The following is a 21428-nucleotide window of genomic DNA, read 5'->3' as shown; positions in this document are numbered from 1 at the left end:
GGCGGCACGCTTACCTTTAAAACAAATATCTCCCCCGTCGCTTTGTTGATGTCGAAGTTGCTCTCCGACGGATTTTCGATGTCAATTCCTGGACCGGTTAGGAAGTAAATTATATTACTAGGTCGTTCCACATCGGCGTCCGATGCCGTAACCTGGAAGAAAAAGAAAATATTCAAAATTAATAAAACGAATTAAAAAACAAGAAACGAAATTTGATATTTTTTGGCGCAAATTAACGTTCTGTTGAAATTTATAACATTCAATCAACGAGTTAATCATAAGCCGTTGAATTGAATTGTTTTGTTTTATATATACATCATGGCAAAATGCGTACTCATCATCCATATATATATCTTCCACATAACAAATACTATCCCATTTAACTAATCCGGGCTGAAGTACACTCATCAAACAAACGAGGCCAAATGAATGCCATGAACTCTAATGCAGCAGACCCTAGAAGCCCTTTGAATTTTTGGTTCAATTCCCAGCAAGCAGACCAAATTATGGATTACAGTTTACAAGAAGAGCTTAAGCCCTCAACCCATTCGGTGTTATGGCATCGGTTTCAGAACGAACTTCCAAGGACCGCTCCGAAAGCAGCTCCATGAAACGATAATTCATCGAATGAAATAAATCTTCCTATCTCACGACCAATAGGAACAGTAGCAGCAGCAGCACCAGAAACAGCATTCATGCATCTTCATGGAAACGATACGCCCTCGATGCATTCCGAACTGTGCTTGCTGGGAAAATCTTTCCTCCCACTAACAACTAAACCATCTGCAGCGGGAAGTACGGACAGACCTCGTAGAAGTTAGTCCCCATCGATTCCCCACAAAAGCCACCACTCTCGATCAGGGCTGCATGCATGCATACATGGTCCGGCTTTCGTTTTCGTACTGGCCGACCTCATCTCCAGTGCATTTGTGTCGGAGGAAAATCTCTGTGCAGACTGAATCATAAGTCTTCAAATGTTGTGGTATTCAAAATGCCGGTTGGAAATGATCTAAATCCGTAATGCAAAATAATCCAATGATAAAAATATCTCCAGTGGTGTAAATTCATAAGGATTCAATCGTAGGATATTTTAACAATTTTTGTAGGAAATGTTAGACAGTTTATTAATTATAAACGAACGAAGCGGTCTATTGTAGTTGCACCCAAACCGCTCCAATCAGCAGGGGTTTATGTAACCACTTTGTTTAATGTATTTTTCGTTGGTATAAATAATGCAATATGCCGCCAGTTCCCCAGTTCCTGTCCGGAACCAGCACGAGGAATGTAGCTCTGCTCTGGCAAATAGTGCTACCTTGGCAGTTGCTCGCTCACATTACTAAACCAATAGGAAGCGGAAAACAAATTTTCTCCCAGCTTTCCGAAAGACTCGGGCGACGACGACGCATGTGGTAACAGGCAGCCCTCGTTTCGGAAAAGCTCTGACAAATGCTGTGGCTCCCATCGTTTCATTGCGGGCTGGGCGTACAGCATTCATATATGGTTGGAGGTGATTTCCATGCAGATATGCGGTGCAGATTTTTTTTGTCCGTTATTTGTGCAGAATGATCTGTCAGCTGCACTAAAAAAACCTTCAAGGAAAAACAATTTTCCCATGCTTTTTGCGAATATGAAGCTCATGGAAAGTGACACATTTCGATCATGGAAACTCTGAAAATTTAAATGCTTTTAATTCTGATTTTTATTGGGAGAAGACAAAAGGACAAGAAGACAACAGACAATGAAACAAAAAGACAATAAGCCATTGAACAAGTAGACATGAAGACAGCAAGACAAGGAGACAAGCAGACAAGGAGACAATATCACAAGAAGACAAGAAATAAGATTTTTTTTTTGCCTGGAATAAGGCAAAACAATATTTCTTATTTCTTGTATATCATTTCTTTTTTGTAGCACACTTTTATCAGGAATAATGAAAATGTGCAGGTGACTTCTTCTGAATCACAACAGATTTCTTCCGTTAACCATCATTTAATTGCAACAAGATGGAAGAGAAGGTGCGTTTACTGGAACAAATGTCATTTGGCCGAAAAAGGATCAAGAAGTGAGAAATGATTAGTGAGAAGTGAGACGTTACTACCTCATTTTTCACTACTTACTTTTCATAGTGTGAAATGAAGAGTTATAAAGTGAGACGTCTCACTACCCACTTCTCACTGGTGAGTGAAAGTGAGACGTTTCATTTTTCATTTCTCACTCCTCATCTCTAACGTCCCACTTCTCAACTGTCATTAAGCACTTCGCACTTTTCACATTTTACCATTGTTCAGCCAAACGACTTTTTCGGCTATATTACCCGTTCAGCGAAATGACCCTATCGACCATATGGCATGTTCTGCAAACCTAAATTACTGTTTACAATTTCTCTGTTGCTCTGGCTATCTGTAGCACTATACTTTAGAGTATTGTTCTGTTGTTGGAGTCCAGCTTACAACAACGCACGGTGCCGGATGAATCGAATCTGTTCGAAATCTGTTTCCTTTGATTGGCGCTTCGTAGGCTGCCTTTTCAGGATCCGTTTTATGTACTGGTACTGGGTTACCAGTACATAAAATGGATTCTCACGCCAGCCGGTACTCCACTCAAGAAGAGGCGTCGATAAAGCCATGATGATCTCCGAGACCCTGCAGGGACGAATCGACTGTGGAGCTACGCTGGAATAAATAGACTTGAACGTCCAGCCACGTACGCTTCGGAACAGCTATATTGTGAGACCGCAACTTCGTCGTACAAATTACGGCATGCACGGTTTTATATGTGGCCTACAGTGCGGTTCAACAGAGCTGCATTTTCGATTTCCACGTCACACGGAATATATTACGCCGAAGATTATCATTTTTTATCGCAGGGATGTATAGTAGGGTGGTCTAACCGGTAGTACCGAAACCGGTAATACCGGTATTACCGACCAATTTGGGGTACCGAAAATACCGGTATTATAAACGGGAAATACCGGTATTTTCGGTATTTCAAATTTTGCTGACAGTATAACAAATTTCGAATAGTTTTCACCTACATATATCAGCTAAACTGCCTGTAGTCGCATATCTGCCCATATAAATAAGAAAGCATCATTGACGACGTTCACGCTACATCAAAAATCGATCATCATCGCCATTAATCATACGTGTTGCTTCATTCTCTTAGACTCTGCCAAATTGCAAATGAATTTTTTCTTCAATGAACATCGTCGAGAATTTTCCAGCAATATATGAAATTGTGAAAAAGGTACGTGACGTAGTAGTTCTTTTCCGGAGATCACCTGTAAAAAACGATTTTCTGCAAAAATATATCCGTTTTGAATTGGGAAAAGAATTTGAATTAGTGGCTGATGCCAAGGCACGCATGGAATAGCATGTTATCTATGCTGAAACGGATTTATGAGTTGAAACTTTAATCCAAATTGAACTTCAGTGATGATTGTTGGGCGGTTGGTGAAATAATTCAAGTTTTTGAACCTGTTCAAGCTGCTGTGGAATTACTCTGCTGTAAGTTCTGTACTCTACATGAAGCTGACGTGGCGCTCCAATATATGTTGGAATAATTATCACATCAAGCCACAGAAACTTCCGCCACTTATTCGATGCTTTTAATGAATGAATTCAAGAGAGGCGATCAGAATACGCCGATCTTTTTGCTTTTTTGAATAATTCTGCCGTGAAGCAATTGATCAGAAACGATTTTGTCATTTTCTTCAAAATATCCAGAGCAAGCGGACGGAATCTAGAAGCATCTAATCATTCCTGATGCGATAGTTGAAACTGAGCAATTACCATACCTGACGATCGGTACGAGGAAGATGCCTCTATGAATATTTTTTCTGGTTTATCGGTTAAAGAACAACTTGTGAAGAGACTTTAGCAAAGCAAAACACTTGCGTTACTGGTGGCAAATCCGCTGACGCCAGGATCCTTGCATGCAATCCGTAAGGAATTTTCCTAATATGAATCTAAATGGATTTAGGGAAAGCACTTGACACTGATTTTCGACGATCTTGGAACCATTCGTCCAAATTCGGTTGAACCAGAGACGGCATTCTCAGCAGTTTGCAACATTGCCAAAAAAATCCAATGCAGATTGGGAGATGTGTCGCTTAGTATGTTATGTCTACTTAAGTTTCGCTTTGCCCAGCTTAACAAGCAATGATTTTAACATTTGAAGTTTGTCAAGAAATATTGTTTTGCATCCAAAAGTCCCAATAAAAAGTTTTTCGTTTAATATCTGAAATTTTCACAAAAACCGGTATTCTACCGGTATTACCGGTATTGACTCCACCAAATACCGAATACCGGTATTTGTCAAAAATGGGCAATACCGACCACCCTAGTATAGACTAAGACAATGAAAGAGCTTTGCCCAAATGTTTTCATACCTAAAGCTTGATCCACTTAGTATTTGTACGTTTCTTTCCAATTACTGCGGCACCTCTGGTGGCCGTACCGAGAAGTAAAATACATCACATCGTTGCGGAAGGTTTGATTTATTTATGGTGAAAGTTTCATCAGTATTGATGCTCGCGTTCAAAAGTTATCGAAAATGGAACGCGAGAGATGGGAACAAATTTTGCACACTCACGTTGGAAATCCAACATGGTCAGGAGGAATGATTTCAAAGTATCTAAAATTACCGAAATTGACTGTGAAAACTGTCAAACGTTATCGGCAAACACTATTGCTGGATCGCGTAGAACAAAACAACCATAGAAGTGGAGCATACGACCAGAAACTACAAATGAAAGTCTGTAGAGCAGTTCGGAAGAATTCTGGGATTTCCTCGCGTGATTTAGCGAAAAGGTTCACTGCGCCGTAAAGCGCAGCTCAAATGATCTGTCGGCGCAAAGGTTTCAAGTAGAGGGTCTTGTTTCCCGGACTATAAAAAATCCCGGGATCCGGTATTAATTTTTTTTTTTTATTTTTTTCCCGGGATATCCCGGGATCCCGGGATAAAAATAAAAATACTTGCAAATTTCAATTTCATATATTTATTACATTTTTAAGAATGGTAAAATATGTATCAGGTCAATTTACTAACGACTCGCCCCTTGTCTACTCGCTTGCAATCCGGTGGGTGGCACGACGCCATGTTTTTGCAGCCATGTTTTTTTTTGTTTTTGCATATTTGCAACATCTCAGTGTAAAATTCATGATAGTATGTGTTTTGTTTTCTAACATCACATATGATTCTCTTCAGGATACAAAACTGTCGGTGGGATACGGTCGCGCAATGTTGGCTGTAAAACAAACCTACTGTGTGAGATCGGGATGCCACCGGGCTGCTTGTAATACGGTTTAATAAATGTTAAGGCGTTGATGCTTGAATCCGACAATAAATAATTCTTATTAGGGGAAACCGCCAAATGTTGAACGGCTAATTTTGTCGCCTATTGTTGAACTCCCATAAGAAATGCACGTGCGTTCAACAATAGGCGAAGAAATTAGCCGTTCAACATTTGGCGAATTACCCTAGTTATTTCAGAATTAAAATCAGAGAACACCCGCTCGCTCAACCGGTGATTGGTAGATTTTCTAACAATTCTGTATAAGATCCTACCAAAACCTGTATAAGAACTGGGCATATGCGAAAACGCTAGATTCTTTTATAAATATTATATGAACCTTACAATTTCGAAAGCTTTTCTTACAATTTTTGTTTGTAATCTTAAATTGTATAAGAATCTAACAATGTTGCATATGCCCAGTTCTTATACAGGTTTTGGTAAGTTCTATACAGAAGTGTATGAAAATCTAACAGTCGCTGGTTGGGTATATCAATCGAAGTGGTTTTAATGGACTTCAATGCCATGAAAACCTTCTCCAGACTCGATACTAGTTCATCAGTTACTTCAAACAGAGCATGCTCCTTATTGATGAAATTATTCAAGCTACGGCGCATTTCTCTGTTTTTGGTCCATAGCTTACAACTCTTCTATGGAGATGAAGCCTTGTTCCCGTCAGATTCAGAAAATGATGTGTGGATCGGAACTTAAACAAACTTAACGTGACGGGAAGCGATCGAAAGCCCAGCAGAATTCAAAAATTACCTTTCTTTACTTTGAAGCCATCTCATCTCTTGATGTCTCGACGCTCATCTACTCGTTTTAGAATTGCATCGTGCAAATTCGAAGTGGAAGGGTTTTGCTGTCTATTCAGTTCAGATAGCAAAAAGTCTAGTCAACAACATTACGTCACGACCCTTCAGCGCCTCCGATATCACCCCAATAGGCTGGGGAGCGTCGAATATCGATTGAACCAGATCCAGATAATTTTTGATTATGTACGTACTTTTATTCTTATTTTTCCTTATTTTCATCAGCTGTATGTTCGCTCCAAAAACAAAATAGTCAGAAGGCTAGGAGACCTATATTGTTACTCATCACTCTCTCGACGAATTGAGAAGATATCTGTGATTGCTTGTTTGTGTATGTTTGTATGTATGGGTGTGCATAAGACATGCGGGAAAATAAAAGCCGATGGGCTAACAAACTAGAATCGGTGCAATTATGCAGAACATACATTCATTAATTTATCTGAAATATTTTTGTTATCATGTATTTTTTATTTTCGGGAAATCCCGGGATTTGCATGAAAAATCCCGGGATCCGAGATGCATTACATCCCGGGATATCCCGGGATTTTTGTCCCGGGATTTCCCGAACAAGACCCTCTAGTTTCAAGTCCTATGATGTCAGTAAGCATCCCAAGAGGACACTGAAACAGAACCTGGTTCCCAAACATCGCGCAAGAATGCTGGTCGAGTAAGTTCTGACGAAATACAATTGATGTATTTTGATGGGCGATGAAATTAATATTAAAATGGACTTTCAATTCCCGGGACACAAGTTTTACCTTGCCAAATGGAAGAGTACTTCCCCAAGAAAATTCAAATATGTCTATGCAGGCAAGATTGTCCACAAATTGATGGTATGTCAAAGCATCTGCTGTAGTGGAAAGAAAACTAATGTTTTCATCACTGGAGAGACCAAAAATGGGCAAATATACAAGGAGGAGTGTCTTCAGAAGCGATTTTTGCCATTCATTCAATCACACGACTGTCCGGTGTTGCTTTGGCCTGACTTAACAAGCTGCCATTACAGACGGGATGTAATGGAATGGTATGAACCGAATGATAATGACGTTATTGAAAAAAACAATCAACCCACTAAAATGCCAAATTTTCGTCCCAACTAGAAATGTTAGACAAATATCAGAGCGAAACTTAAGAAATGGTGCAAAACAATCAGAAAACCATTTTATATGGAGAAGTGGTGTGAAAAAATGTCAGATCAAGTTGACCGTTCTACTGTGCAAAAAATAACGAGTGGTATTGAGAGAAAAGTCCGAGAATTCATCCGAAATGCCAATGAATAATTTTTTGATATCTGTTCCTTCGAAGTTTGCTAAATTCCCTGTATAATAAAACCTGAACCACCTTTTTATGTACTTTTTCGGCAAAGAAATGTCTGATTTCGTGCGGCCAAATACTAAGTGGATCTAGCTTTATTTTGTATTTCATCTATTGACATCTTTTGGCTTCGTGGCCGTGCGGTTAGTGACGTCAATGGTCTAGACACATGTGCTATGGAGTGTGGGGTCGATTCCCGTCCCAGCAAAGAGGAAACTTTTCGTTGTTTTGTGTCCGGTCCGGGTTGTCTCATGCTAGATGTTAAGTGTTCAGACCTTTAGTCGAAGACTGTTTGTTCGAACGCTCTACGCCATTTGGGTTAAATGAAGTCTGGACGAGTGAGCCTTCTGGCTCGTGAACTGGAGAAGGTTGGAGTGAACGTGGCCGCTATTCAAGAAGTCCGATGGCCCAGATCCGGAGAACGTGAATTCCGAGCCGTGGACCCCACGACCAACACTGCATTCAAGTATAACATCTATCACAGCAGCGGCGGAAAAGCAGAGCATGGAGTTGGTTTCGTAGTGATGGGCTAGCAGATGCAGCGAGTGATGCGGTGGAAACCCATTAGCGAACGAACCTGTGTGTTGAGGATACGGGGCAAATTCTTCAATTACAGCCTAATCAACGTTTACGCACCGACAAACGATAAATCCGACGACGTGAAGGACACGTTGTATGAATGTCTTGATAAAGCCTATGGAGAGTGCCCAAAGCATGACGTGAAAATTGTTATCGTAGACGCTAATGCTCAGGTCGGTAGAGAGGACTTTTTCCGTCCCATAATCGGTAGGGAGAGCTTTCACCACTACTAATGACAACGGCCTACCTTGCTACCAGAGGGATGGCTATAATTAGCACCTACTTTGCACGAAAGTACATCCGAAAGCACACCTGGAGACACCAAAATGGTGAAACTTGCAACCAGATAGACCATGTTCTGGTGGATGGGCGCCATTTCTCGGATGTTATCGATGTGTGGACATTCAGAGGTTGACTCTGATCATTGACTCTGATCACTACCTTGTTGTCAGTAAAATTCGATCACGGTTGTCAACTGTATCGAACGAAAGATCACAGCGAACGATGCGTTACAATACCCAGGGATTGTCGGCGGAAGGTGTATCGACTGAGTACCGCCAGAAATTCGACGAATGAATAAGTGCAATCAACGGTAGCGACAACATCAACGATCTATGGGAGTCGATCCATGGAGCACGAGAAGTGGTAGGCACTACACAAAGGCGACCCAGGACGGCTTGGTTAGATGTGGAGTGTCAGAGAGTGACAGACGAGAAGAACGTTGCCAGAAGTCGGATGTTCTTTGTCGGGTACCCGATCGAATAGAGATCGGTACAAGGAAGCAAGAGCAGCCGAAAAACGAACCCACCGCAGGAAGGAAAAAGAACATGAAGAATAAGTGATTAGCGAAGTGCTGGAAAGAATGGAGCAGAATGATATGCGGACGTTTATGAGGCTGTCAATGGCGTGCGGAGAAAGATAGCGCCATCTCCCGTCATGTGCAACGACCAACAAGGTGACGGTGCATCGATGAACAGAATAAATATTAGCGACGATGGACAAGCTGTGGAGTCTTCTACTTGATAAGGTTAAAAAAGCTGTTAAAGAGCTGACAAACAATAAGGCTGCGGGGAAGGACCAGCTCCCGGCTGAACTTCTCAAACATGGCAGTGAGCAGCTTTATGAAGTTCTGCACCATATTATGTCAAAAATATGGAAAGACGACGAAATGGCTGCTAGCTCGTTGAATAGGCTCATTTGCCCTCTATTTAAGAAAGGTTACAGACTGGAGTGCGCCAATTACCAAGAAATAACCTTCTTTAATTCAGCGTACAAAATTATGTCCCGTATTCTGTTCAATAGATTGTGACCGCTTAAAGAGTCCCTCGTTGGCGAACACCAAGCAGGTTGTCGTGAGGGCCGATCAACGACGGATCAAATGTTTACCTTGAGACAAATCCTTTATAAATTCTGGGAGTACAACTTGCAGACACATCATCTGGTTATTGATTTCAAGGTGGCGTACGATTCAGTGAAACGGAATGAATTATGACAAATTATGCTTGAACATGGTTTTCCGGCGAAACTGATATGGCTGATTCGTTTAGGGTTTATTACGGACTTTGTAACCAGCTTAAATCCCGTAGTCTGCAAACGAAGACAAAACTCGCGCTGAATACTACTCTGATTCTTCCGGTGGCTTTCTACGGCCATGAGACATGGACGTTAAAGGAGGCTGATCGGAGAGCTTTCGGAGTGTTTCAGCGTAAGGTGCAGCGGATAATACTCGGCGGTAAACAGAAGAACGGTATCTGGCAGCGTCGCATGAATCACGAATTGTACCAGGGGTATAAAGGGCTGGATATTATTAAGCTTATACAACACGGCAGACTACGGTGGGCTGGTCACGTTGTTCGTATGCCGGAAGAACGTCAAGCGAAGATAATATTTAGTAGAGAACCCGGAAGAGGCCGCAGGCTTCGTGGAAGGCCGCGTACACGATGGCTTTTTGCTGTTGAAGAGGATCTGAGGGCGTTCAATGTTCAGGGCGACTGGAAACGAATGGCCCAGAATCGAGTCCAGTGGAGAAGGATGCTTATCAAGTATCAAGTAAGAATAATGATATTTTTTTTGTTTGAAGATCAGGTTTACATATGTATGCACGCATTAATTTTCACGGTTCAAACTCAATCAGACTCATTCTATGCCTAAGTGTTAGCAAATAAGTGGCGGAAGCAGGTGAACACAAATTTTCACAGTGTGCTTGTACAATTATGATGTTTGGTGCAAACAGTTAATTTCAATTATTGTTGCATCGAAGTGTTGAAATTCGGCTAAATTGAATACAAATTTACTTTTTCGTAATATTCCCATTTTTTCTATTTGTTCACACAAGTTTCATAAACCACTCCCTAAAAGATTTATTATATTGTGAAGCTTTGCTCAAGTGATTGCAGTTATGTGTAATGCTTTGAAACGGCAGCACATACGCCACTGAGAAAACTTTTACTATGAATATATAAAGGTATTGTTCAACGACCGACGATGGAGGTTGCATATGCGGAAAAGTGCATCATGTGCTACGCGTAGTGGAAAATATTTCTTTCGGTAACTCCACACAGGCGTGACACAGTTTCTCAATTCAGCTTATTTTTCACAAGTTCTCTGCTTTAGCTCGCAGATAAACGATGCTGTGAGAAAAAGAGGGGAGTTTTTAACTCACATTTTAATTAAACTTTCTTCAGACTTTTCGGTGCTGTTTTCCTTTAAAACAACGTAAACTTGAAATTGGTACAAGCAACGGTCACAGCCGTTGCTATGAACAAGTTTGTCCGATAATTTCATCCACACAGATCCGCACCATTTCCGGTCCTTCCAAAACAGTAATGCTTCGTGGAAATGTGATACACATTTGTCTTAATAATCCGTTGAGAATCTCGTTAGCAGTGATAGAATACGTCAGTGGCAAGAAACTCGAATACAATCCACCGAGCTCACCAGCCAAAGTGTAATAAAGTCGTTTGGTTAATGTGGTAAAGTTTTCCCTGTCCTGTTTTGCAACAACATGTCTGTCATATCCTACCGAGAACCGCAACTATCATTGACGCGTTCTGTGGCCACCTGAGTGGCTTTACGTCTTGTATGGTCTGCCGGTCGCCTTCCGGTCCCCATCCATCACTTTTGTTCGGGGCAGATTCAGCTGGGCTGATAAGTTAGTCCGTTGGGAGTAAGATAATCAAGCCCGATGACATGTTGGGTTGGAGTAGTTGTATGAGACACGTGATTATGCGTCACTTGATGAGTTTTAACCCTTCGTAATCCAGCGATTTTCAACGCTGTGTAAATTCGAGGACATAGTAATTTGGACAACTATGCGTCTGTGGTTGGATGCCATTCAAATTGGTTTGCTTGTTTGTTTGTTTATTACTGACACGTTGCACCACAGATGGGGAGGGGGATGGGCGTAACTTTTTTCAAAAATATGCGAATATGCCTATTTTGAAAAGATGATGACTCATGCTCTAATTTGAGGCCCTCAAAGGGTTATCCAGTTGGTTGTAGCCACTCGTTGAAGTTTTGAGACACGAACAAGCACACAACCGTGTAAGAAAGAGACGCTTCTCTGGGGAGGAAAATGATTAATGGTAGTTTTATCACCTCATTTGATGATTAAGATGTAATGGATCTATGAAAACTATTAATAAAGATTTTAGATAACGCACTTGGAAAGTAATTACACATAAATCTCGGATATTTTTGTATCAACAGTGATATAGAAAAGTTATGTATGCAGCAGATGAAATTTTCAACAGGAAATGTCCGTTGAAGACATTGAACAGCATGAACATAGCTCAACGAGCTGTGCGATGCCAGTGCAGTAGAGCTTGCTTCTGGGAAAATTTGAACCCAAAACTTTTAATTTAATTACGCATTATGTCGACTTCGACAGTGAGGCCACCTTCCATGTATGAGCTGACTTGACTAAGTGAAAAGGTGGTTTTATTAATTGGAATAGTTTTAAATCGTAGGGCCTTCCAGTTACCCTTGCGAGCGAAGGTGTAGCGTAGTATTGCCAATCCGGAGATGGCGAGTTCGTTTCTCAGTCCGGTCTATGAGGCCTTCGTGTGGGGTCGACTCCCTGAGAATATCGAATCCATTGTGTTTGCCACGCAAGATACGTATTCATTCATGCAATGACGGGCAAACAAAAGCTCTCAATTGATAACTGCGGAGATGCATAAAATCGAGAAAGAGGCCATTATTCAAAACAATATTTTCGAACTTATTTTGCTTCCTTGAGTATGGCAAACAGGCCCGTTTATTAGCATTAGCATTAGCATTGAGTATTTCGCACAAATTCGTAGGTGGTACAAGCCAAGACAATTGTATGAGAGTAGCATCACTTTCATCCGTTACCACAGATGTTGATTTGGGACTAATCACTATCTCTTAGTTCAAAGTAATGTACTCTCCAATAATCGAGATCTGTACTGGCCACGTCCTTGCGAATGCTGAGGAAGGGGAAGGATGGTTAGTTGGACTCCTACTTAAGAAAGATGCAGAGAACTCTACGACCTCTCATAGGTGCCACGGGAAGTTTTGGGATTGTGTGGTAGGTTATCACAGTAGGAATCGTTTTGGTATAACGTGAAACACAGAAAAAACTAAGATAGAAGTACACTGAATTCTGTTTTACACTATTATCATTTTTTCAATTTTCCACTCATTCTAAGGCTCTGTCTCATTTGGAGAATTAAACTTAAAAGTGACAGTTCGAAAATTAGCACATAACCCAGTCATAAAAATGGCTGGTGCTATCCAGCAATTCCGGTGCAAAATGATTCGATATCTGTCAAAAGTAATCTTGCTCTGCGAGCAGGGTTGTTTGATAATTATTGAAATGTCACTTTTAAGTTTAATTTCAGTTTAATTCTCCAAATGAGACAGAGCCTAAATGTTTTAAGCATATACATTATCATGTGATTTTTCTTTGAATACGAGCGAAAAATACGAGAAAAAATCGTGTAAAAACAGAATCCTGTGTACAAAGTAGGAAAGGGACGAGCCTGGATTTGAACCCACGACTTCCTGCTTATAAGGCAGAAGCGGTAGTCACTAGACCACCGAACTCGTCCCGCAATGTTGGCTCATCACGCAACATAATCAATAATTTAGCGATAATACTTCGCTTTGTAGACAGATATTCATCACTTCTTCTTGAAAAAAGTGTATCACGCATTTCCTAGTTATAATACGCTAGATCAGTGGTTCCCAAACTGTGGGTCGCGACCCCCAGGGGGATCGTAGGTTGTTCAGTGGTGGCCCACCACTGGTGGGTCGCGAAAGACAAATCTTAATTTATAATTTTGTTACTGTTTTGTCCCACAAATCTATTTCATATTTAGAATTAGGATCTAACTAATGATTGGATGATTAAAGAACAACAAACCTGACGAGGTCAATGGCTATTTTTTTGTTATACGATATTTGGGCAGGTAGAAAGAAGTCCTATACAATCCAAATGTAAGCCCCGAACCCTATCCAAAACCAATCCTAATGCAATTCAAATCCGATCTAAATCAAATCCAAATCAATTTAAAATCCAATCCAAATCTAATTCAAAACCAATCCCAATCAAATCGAAATCCAATTCAAATTCAATCTGAATAAATATCAAATCCAATCCAATTCATTCCAATCCAATACCACATTCAATTAAAATTCATCCAAATCCATCCAAATCCAATCCACATCCAATCCAAAAAATTGACGAATTTTTGACAAATACAATGATGGGATATAAAGCAATTTATTATAATTTGTCCAATCTAACGCGAACTCTTTTTTTTTCTTTTCTTTTTTTCTTTTGCCCAATAAAGTAGTTGTATGAATGGACATATCTATTTTCGCACATTAGATGACCGGATTTAGTACACTATTTTAGCAGTTACCATAAATTCAAAAATTCCGATACTTTTTGGGACAATATTATCAGCATTCGTTGCCAAATTACATCATACTATTTTCATTCGAAGAAGCACATTATAATTGCTTACCTTACGAACGATTTATAGTGAGTAATGTACCAACCGTTCATGAGCAGTAAAAGCATCCACCAGCAGAGCGAGGGTTAGGAAAATTTGCCGAACACAAGGGGCAACTAACTCTAAACTTTCGACAGTATCCAGAAATACTAACAAATACTGGCGAAAAACTACGTCGTATCTATACGGTAAATTGATCGAAGAGCCCTGGTTGGGAAAGCATGAAACACAACGCTACCTAGTGGGTACAGTCCACCCAGTTTTAGGCAACACATGATTTCAGTCTCCTTTAAATTAAAAAAAACACCGAACAACTATTTCTATAACTAGGGTAAGACGGTATAATATGCCCCCCCTAAGGGAGCTCCTTGATAACTTTTTACTTTTCAACGCAATTTATGCAAACTTTGTGTTACTTGGTAGTCCAGGAAGTCGCAAATGTATTGCCCGTGAGTAGTCATATAAAAATATTACAAATAACACGTAATAAAGCTTTTTTGAAAAGTCGTGAAAAAATAGATTTCAAGAAGTGCCTGGGTAGTACGCCCCACCTTAACCAAATACGTTGCATAGCCCTTCATTAGTATTTTATCAATCCCATAATAAAAAGGTTACAAATCAAAAGTTTCCATATAATTTGGTAGCAACTGCTGCAAGCTCGCCGCGCTTGTGTCCAGTTGGTAAGGGCATATCGTCCTGCCTACACTGGGGCGTTTTGACCAGTGAAACATATTTTTGAAAAACGTTACATTTTTGAAGATGGAAGCAATTTTATATCATATTAACCACTTAGAAAAGTTATTTGGTTGCTCAACTGAGTGTTCCAGTGCAAGTTTTTCGGACAGTATGCTAGCGTCGCTCCAGAATGTTGAGCAATCAAACATTGAAAGTTACATCAAAACTTTAACTTTTTGTATTTTTCTATTATTTTTATTACGTAATACAAAAATACTCCCATATTCACATAGGATGATGGTTTTACAAATATTTATAGATACTAATAGATTTTGACCCTTAGTTAGTTATAGTTTTCTAAAAATCAAAGTGGGGCGTTTTGGCCAGGTGGGGTGCATTATACCGTCTTACCCTATTACTTTTTGAGCAATACATATGGCCTACGTTTTGGTTTGATGGCATTAGAAATATAAAATGCGTTTTAAAAGTTGTCTAGAATCTGCAGAAGGTAGAAATCAGGTGCTTCCAATACGAAGGAGCACTGTGTTTCATCAACTAACTGACAAACGCCATAACAACCGAACTAGCAACCGTTTGTTTGTTTGACGAAAAATGGATACTAGAAATATCACGAAATACTATTGCGAGACAATATAGCCTTCCAAATAGCTGAAAGATTAAAACAAATATTGCGAGACAATGAGTAATATTTTCGCAAAGTTTAGAGTTACTTGTCCCTTGGCCGAACATAAAGTCCATTTCACTCGAGAGTTTTGATAGCTACTTGGATTGTGCACAATTTTTGTTGTTTTTGACTACTTGGTGTAATAACCAAAACTAAGCAAGCCGCTTGATGGCATAATTTTGGTCAGAACTTCAATATATGTAAACAACATTTGAAAAGGGCGTTGCAGCCAAAATTTATTCTTACTGATTCTTCGTCCACATTAGAGCAATATGTGTAGCCAAGGAATCAGAATGAATACATTTTGGCGGTAACGCCCTTTTCAAATGTTGGTCATGAAGATTAACTATGATAAACGTGATCAACCACAGTATATTAGGCTAAGAGTTTAGCCTATACCCTATAAAAGAAGAGTTCATGTGGTTAGCGGATTGAATTTGTTATTGTTTTCAGACATCTTGCGTTACAGATGGCTTCCGTCGCAACCACCTCCTTTTATTCGCCGAAGAAAGATATTCGCTCTATAGATTCCTCGTGTACTTGTGCACAATTGTGGTGAGAGATCACTGTGGGTCAAAACTTTTGAAAATAATTGTAAGCAGACAAAATTTATTCGTTTAATGTTTATTCATATTCAAAATTTATTTAACCAAATGACTGTGCGAAAAAATTAATTCTCTAATGAAAACGATCCAAAATGTGGCTTTGTAATACCGAAAATCTACACAAAATTTCTCGCCGATGATGTTTTGATGAGGAGAAACGGGGTGACATTTTCTACTCTTCTTAATCATAATCATAATCTTTCAACGTTCTTTGTTGGTAATAGAATTACCTAACCGAAAACAGCGAGTTCAGTTCTCGATAAATTTAAGAATCTTTTCATTGGGAAAATATAAACAATGTACCGTAATATAGCTAACAAATCTTGTTCATAAATGTTAGCCAACTTCTCCCTAAAATTCATGAATAGTCGTGCAGTAATGGAAGTTTATTGTATGAAATCCAATTGATTCCAAATTTAATAGGGGGAGATCCCCCAGCGCCGGACACCTCCCAATACCGGACACTTCTGAAAACGGCACTTGCAGAGATCCCTCCATCATCTTATGTAGTACAAAAGAAAGCTATTGAAAAGTCCTTTACCTGCATGGAATATCAGATCCCCATGTTGTAAACTTTGTACAAAATTTTAAATTGAACAAAAATGTCAAAAATTTTCATGTTTCGCCTTATTTTAGAAGGTTTGAATCAACAATACTAAAATCAATCGAATGCATTCTGATTATGTCGAGATAGTCAATATTAGTTATATTTCAAATAGCGATCAGGATTTGTTAGATATACAATGTATCTATGGTGTAAAATCAATTTCCTTATTCGGTAGCTGTCCCCCGGGTCTGGACAGTGAGTTTTTTCATGTGATCAAATAGCCATTTTCTGCACATGTTTTTTTAAACTTACTTCTATTCAATTATTTTCGTTTACTGATGTATCAGAAAGCCACAGAAATAAGCAGAAACAAAAATTTGAAGATGTCATTGAAAATGGAAGGAACTTTTAGTAGTATGTAAGAAATTGAGCTGGAGAGTCAAATAAGCTTTACTAACACGTGTTAATATCTACAACGTGATGCAGCTTAGCTTAGCTTAGACTGACTGTACATATCAATGGTTGCTACTCCGTGATTGATCAGAACTGGTGCAAATTGCACTACGATCCAAGTGAATAGTGGTTGGCGTGTTAATATCTACAACGTGATGCAAGTGAAAAATGTTACTCTTCTAAATGCTGTTTTTACTCATGTAATAGGAACTTGGTCATATTTGAACATGATGCAATATTGTCCGGTACTCGGGGACACTTTTTTGAACCGTGAAAATTTGCACCAAAATTCATCATCAAAATACATCGTCCAAAAACGTGTTCAAATGATCAAATATAGTTTATATGAATCATCAGTGATCATATTTTGTGTATATGGTATACAAGTGAACAAAATCCGGATAATTGGAGAGTTTTTTGATAAATGGCTTATGTGTCCGGCACTGGGGGATCTCCCCCTACTTTGATGGATTCAATGCGAATTAGTGATATACGACGAAAGACAAAAATCAGTGGGAAAAAGTCGGATTTCAGAATTAATTATGAATGTTTTTCAAAATAGAACTCTCGACTGACTACTGGTTATGGTTTTTAAACATACGTTGCTGAATAAGAAATGATATTCCCCGGTAGCTATATTCAAGATGTCTAGAAGAAATGAGCGAAGACGAAGAACTGTTCGCAGAATGTTGGTGGTAACAACGAGATGGCGATCGGGAGATCGTTCTTCTCCCATCGACCGATTGATAAGGTCACGTGGGTCTCCCGTGATGACTTTACTGAAAATCAAATCAACTGATCTGCATTGGCTGATAAGAGGCTGCCCATATACCACGTGGACAGATTTTGATCAGTTTTCCATTATAAACTAGTTCATATAGTAAAAAAAAATACAAAATTTGCTGAGTGATGCATAATTCAAAATAATTTAATCTGTATTAGGATCATAACGAGTGGTCAATAAAAAATGAGATTTTTTTTCAACCATATAGTATAAAAAAGTTTTCAAAGAATTCAGTGTATTTGATAAAAACATAATGTGTATTCTTCAAAAAAACGTCGATGAATATTAGAGAAGGAGCGGTCAGCCGTCCATCTTCCGGATACAATTGCGGATCCTCGTGATCAACTGCTTCGTATCCTTGGCCCGCCAATTATTTTTGTACACTAGGGCACTGAGAGAGCCGAAAAATTCCTTAATAGGACGGTACTGGGGCAAGTTGGTCGGGTCCCTTTCTTTCGGCACGCACGGTATCTTTTTCTGCTCAAGATACTCCAGCGTCTTCTTGGCGTAATGGGTTGGCATGATGCTCCTTCAAGAACAGCAAAAGAATTTTCTCAAGACACTCCTTCTGAAACACTTGTTGACTGATGGCCAGACCGCTCGACTTGGACCATAGCTTTTTCAACGCTTCCTTCTTTTTCTTCGTCATTATCTTCGCCGGACTATCGCTACCGGCCTTCCACTCCACGCTCAGGGATGCGCTAAACTGTACTCACGGGCACGTTTTCTTCTCGAAAGTGATCTACCGTAAACTTTTATACAGGATGACCATGCGTACAACACTCTCGTGGAGTGCTTGTTGCTTCAACGCCATCTTCGATTGAACTGACAGCACCCGAGAGCATGCACCCGAACAAAAAGAATCATGGCACCCATTTCTAGGGAGTCCAGAGAGCAATTCTCTTGGACAAAAAAAATTACGCTCTTTACTTACTTACTTACTTACTTATTTATTTACTTATTTATTTTATTACCGTCATATGGGGGGAAGATGATCATTGAGGCGAAGATTATCATTTGATGTGTTAGTCAAAAGTGCCTATTTTTTTTTGAAACGGTAGTCAACAATATTATCCGTTAAATTAATGTTACCGCTAGGTAGAAAATCCTAGTTTATCGATTATAATCATGAAAATGCATTCCGTGGAGAGAGATAGTCATAAATGACGCTATTTTCGTTTCAAATATTGACTTCGTAGACTTCTTTACGTAGTAAATTCAACTTTCATACAAATAACCTAGTGTATTTTGACGGCTAGGTCATAATGATTTGAAAAGAGCTGTCTTGATCAACTTCACCCCAAACCAGATTACTCAAAAAATGTGTGACAATTTGATTTATTTTAATAAATGCGAACGCATTTAAAAAAAACTAAAGTTGTTGATTATTGCAACGTATAGCAGTACACGTTTGAAAATATTTGTTTCGATTTAAAATGTAAACACACATTGTTATTGCATGTTTTGTCTTGACCTTCCGGGACTCGCATGATCCTGGATCGCTCACGCATTCTCGCCTCTGTTGTGAACGACAAGCGAGCTTTTTTCGAAGGTGTTGTACTTTTTACAATGGTGCGAGTCCCGGAAGGTTAAAAATGATCATTTTTGATTGAACACCTGTTACAAGAGAATTTTGTCGCGAAATTTCACTTATTGGTCCATAGTGGAGTCTCGTGGTCTGCACAGGAATCCACTTTAATTTTATGTGCCTTTTTTTCCTCGTTCAGCACGGGAAGCTGTTGCACCAGATACTTAATGCAAAACCAAGCATGGGAAAAACAGATAGAAAGGAAGTCTGACTCTGTGGCGAATGAATAAGAATGCGACCCTACTGCTGTTGGCGTGTGCAGTGCAGCATCGTGACGCTTTTGTTCGTGTCACTGAGGACTGTGCATTTGGGTGGGGTGTGGTGTGAGTTAGTATTTGAACGTAGAACATGGAAAAGTACCCGCGACATCGAAAGTGGTTGCGAAAATCTCTGGAACTCAGCAATGCGATGAAAAACCGAAAAAAAATCCTCAGCGATGTAGAGCGTCTTCTGATTCATTCACACTTCCAACGAAAAGCGTTCGGGAAGCTGTATTTATACAATTTGCTATATCTATAAGCAGCTTCCTCTGATGGCTTTTTGAGAAATCAGCCTTGTAAATCGTTTGATGAATCTGCTTAAGCGTTCAATAACGTCGAAGCCAATTTTTTCCTGAATCGGTAATATAAATATTTCTCAACGAACAATCTCAGTTTCTTGTTACCTAGAATCTATCTCTGAACAGAAATAAATCATCGAAGAACATGCTCATTTACTGAACTACGTGCGCACCCAGCTGTTTGGACAATCTTTCGCTGTACTGAGCAAATTCCAGTCTTCCCACATCTTATGTTGACTTTGTTAACATTTCTGAAAGCCACATACTACTTTGGCAAAGTTGTCAAGAGCTACTCTTCAGTCATTCCACCTTTCTTTTGTACCTACCCCATTACCTGGTCGGAGTGCATTGTAGAAAAATCGTCGGAGAAGCTCAATCAGCTTTGAACACTGCACATAAAAAATCCGATGCGGCAAATGAGACGTGACCCAGTTCGTTTGGTGTACTGATTCTTTTTTTTTTACTTCATTTCTCCACACATTTCCATTCAGATACGCAAACCGTACCGGCAAAGTGCCGCATCGTTTCACATGAAGAAAAGCTGTGTGAGGACAAAGCACCGGATTGAATCGAAAGAATCAATCTTCTCAGGCTCCACCTGCAGGGTGTGGTGTGATTCATGGCACATTGATGAGATAATTAAAGAAAATGGAAGAGTTTCGGTAGCATCGGGGAAGGATAAACATGATTAATATGAATGACTAGTAGAGACAAAATCAAGCTATTACCGTCCTAGAATTTCCGCATTTCAAGCGAATTCCTACTTTGAGTAGGTATATGGTTAGTAAATATCTATAGATGCCAAGTAATGTCAAAAGGAGATGAAAATTCTAGATTTATTCTCAGGTTGAAATGATCAAAATGGTTAGGTGCATAGAATAAATTTTACGAATAAGAAAAAAAACGTGTAAAAAGAACTTAATGAAGTTTGGGTCAATATTTGAACTTGAACGAAATTGAACCAACCAGTTGGAAGATACTGAAAAAAATTTGATGGGTTATGTACAAGACACGACCGCCCAACGTAAACTACGTAGAACAGTTTGGTGAATTGAGGAATGTAGTCATATTTTAAGATAATTCATTTGATTACTTATGTCACTGGTTTAGAACAAAATTACCATAACTTAAAATATAAAAAAAAATGTTCGATACCGTAGTCAGGGGTGACGTCCGAGCCCTCACCGACAGTCTGGAGGTCGGATAACAAAATCGTTCAAAAAGGTCACTTATAATTCAGTCTCAGATACATTGAATCTATTCTACTAGCATTCTATGTAGTTGAAACAGTGACCCATTCTCACCCCCATTTGATCCGTTGTCTCCCCGACGACGGTACGATAACTTAAAATTTTAACTTTAAACCCCCAAGTGGTAATAATGCTTCTCGCAATTCCAACTGTTGCATTCGACTTAGAGTAAAATTAGTAGGGATTCAGTTTCATTCCAAATTTTCGACCACTATACTGCCGCTGGGGCCCTCCTTAGCCGTGCGGTGAGACGCGCGGCTACAAAGCAAGACCATGCTGAGGGTGGCTGGGTTCAATTCC

The 21428-nt window shown here is 39.6% G+C and overlaps 1 protein-coding gene across 1 annotated transcript in view; it reads right to left on the bottom strand.

Moving 5' to 3' along the window:
- The window catches only part of LOC134213335 (neural-cadherin-like), a 1323925-nt gene that overhangs the window by 5546 nt on the left and 1296951 nt on the right, over window positions 1-21428 (bottom strand). Inside the window, exon 8 of the mRNA XM_062692319.1 lies at window positions 15-152. Coding sequence (XP_062548303.1) covers window positions 15-152 — 138 coding nt within the window. The remainder of the gene's footprint in view (window positions 1-14; window positions 153-21428) is intronic.

This window comes from Armigeres subalbatus, chromosome 2 (assembly GCF_024139115.2).
Source record: "Armigeres subalbatus isolate Guangzhou_Male chromosome 2, GZ_Asu_2, whole genome shotgun sequence".
Taxonomy (NCBI): domain Eukaryota; kingdom Metazoa; phylum Arthropoda; class Insecta; order Diptera; family Culicidae; genus Armigeres; species Armigeres subalbatus.
This window is presented reverse-complemented; position numbering and strand designations above follow the sequence as displayed.